Source organism: Typha angustifolia, chromosome 15, assembly GCF_048772165.1.
Source record: "Typha angustifolia cultivar Huaian chromosome 15, ASM4877216v1, whole genome shotgun sequence".
NCBI classification, from domain to species: domain Eukaryota; kingdom Viridiplantae; phylum Streptophyta; class Magnoliopsida; order Poales; family Typhaceae; genus Typha; species Typha angustifolia.
The window spans coordinates 11,817,130-11,819,128 of record NC_133253.1 but is presented as its reverse complement, the minus strand read 5'-3'; the positions used below and the strand labels follow the sequence as shown (position 1 = coordinate 11,819,128).

At 50.1% G+C, this 1,999-nt stretch overlaps 1 protein-coding gene across 1 annotated transcript; it reads right to left on the bottom strand.

Moving 5' to 3' along the window:
- Positions 1–231: 231 nt before the first annotated feature.
- On the bottom strand, positions 232–798 carry LOC140776983 (uncharacterized mitochondrial protein AtMg00860-like). Its single transcript, XM_073120881.1, has one exon. It carries the CDS (start codon positions 796–798, stop codon positions 232–234), a length of 567 nt encoding a protein of 188 aa, XP_072976982.1.
- Between the last annotated feature and the right edge of the window lie 1,201 nt (positions 799–1,999).

Here is a 1,999-nt window from a genome sequence, read left to right as displayed (position 1 = left end):
GATTTGTTCGACCTGGTTTGTACTCCAAAACCATGTTGAATTCCGCCAAGAAGTCTTGCCATCTTGCTTGCTTTGGAGAGAGCTTCTTTTGAGTTTGAAAGTAACTCAAGGCCACATTGTCGGTCTTCACAACAAAGTGAGACCCAAGGAGATAATGCCTCCAAACACGAAGGCAATGCACGACCGCCGTCATCTCCTTTTCATGCACCGTATACCTCCGCTTCGTATCATTCAACTTGCGGCTTTCATAGGCAACCGGATGTCCTTCTTGCATAAGAACTCCTTCGATGGCATAATCTGAAGCATCCGTGTGAACTTCAAACGGAAGGGAGTAGTTTGGCAACTGCAAACGGGCTCCTCCATCACCGCTCTCTTCAAATCCGCAAAGGCCTCTTGACATTTGCTAGACCACTCCCATGAGCGGTCCTTCTTCAGCAAATCAGTCAGCGGCGCAGCCCTCCGCGAGTAGCTTGCAATGAACCGTCGATAATAGTTGACAAGCCCCAAGAATGAGCGAAGTTCTGTCACCTTCGAAGGGGCTTGCCAATCATGAATGGCACGGACTTTCTCCTTGTCCATGCAAATGTGTCCTCCGCCAACTTGGTGCCCAAGGAACATGATTTCCTCTTGTGCAAAATAGCACTTCTCCTTCTTCACAAAGAGGGAGTGTTCCCTTAGCACTTTAAAAATGGCTTTAAGATGTTGGATGTGCTCTTCCAACGTCTTGCTGTACACCACGATGTCGTCGAGGTAGACCACCACGAACTTGTCAAGATACTCATGGAACAGCTGGTTCATGAGTGTACAGAAAGGTGTAGGGGCATTCGTCAAACCGAATGGCATCACCAAGAATTCGAATGCGCCATAACGTGTCACACACGTTGTCTTCGCTTCATCGCCTTCCGCAACTCTGACTTGCCAATACCCCGATCGCAAGTCCAATTTGGAGAAGTACCACGCTCCTCCAAGTTGATCAAACAAGTCCGCAATGAGAGGGATTGGGTACTTGTTTTTGATCGTCGCTTTGTTTAAGGCGCGATAGTCGACACATAGTCGTAGACTCCCATCATGCTTCTTTTGAAATAGCACCGGCGCCCCAAACGGTGCCTTTGAGCTGCGGATCAACCCGCCTTAAAGCAACTCATCAAGTTGCTTCCGAAGTTCCGCCAACTCCGGAGGAGACATGCGATATGGTGCACGGGCTGGAGGCTTTGTCCCTAGCTCCAACTCGATCTTGTGATCCACCGCTCGCCGAGGAGGCAAGGTCTTTGGCAATTCGGGCGGCATGACATCCCCAAACTCCTTCAAAACCCTTGCGACCCCAAGAGGAATTGGGCCATTCTCCAAAGGATCCGCCTCTAGCTTCAAGGCCGCCAAGAATGTTTGCTCACCCTTCTTGACACCCTTCTTCAGCTGAAGTGCTGAAAGTTGCTTTGTCTCCTTTGTCGTCGTCTTCGCCACCAGAACGACACAAGGGGACTCATCCCCCATCATGCATAGAGCATTAAGAAACGGCATAGGCACTCCCCTCGTCGTTTGCAGGAATTCCATCCCAAGAATGACTTGGAAGTCATCCAAAGGAACCGCCATGAAGTTGGCCTTGCCCCTCCAAAACCCAATAGCAATATGTACGTCCTTCGCTTGCCCGACGATTGGTTGAGACTTCGAATTCACCGCCTTCATTCGACTTGAGTCCTTTGAAAGGAGCAACCCAAGTCGTTGTGCTTCATGGTCCGCTATGAAGTTGTGAGTGGCACTAGTGTCAACCAACGCCTTCGTCGACTTTCCATTGAGCTCAATGTCGACGAACATTAGCTCATTTGGCTTCCGGTTCTTTGAAGGCAAAGTCTTCCGCTTCTCCCCTACTTGAGCCTTGAGTGCATTTAGAAGCCGCAATGCCCCCATGCGAGGGCCCTCCATCGACTTCTCATCGTTGCTCTCCAAACTTTGTTCTTGGGCTTGCACTACATTGAGCGACTTCCTTTGCGGGCAATTCTTC

Bases quoted from the DNA above. Each gene is read 5' to 3' on its own strand.
- LOC140776983 (XM_073120881.1), bottom strand. From the start codon at position 798: ATGAACCAGCTGTTCCATGAGTATCTTGACAAGTTCGTGGTGGTCTAC.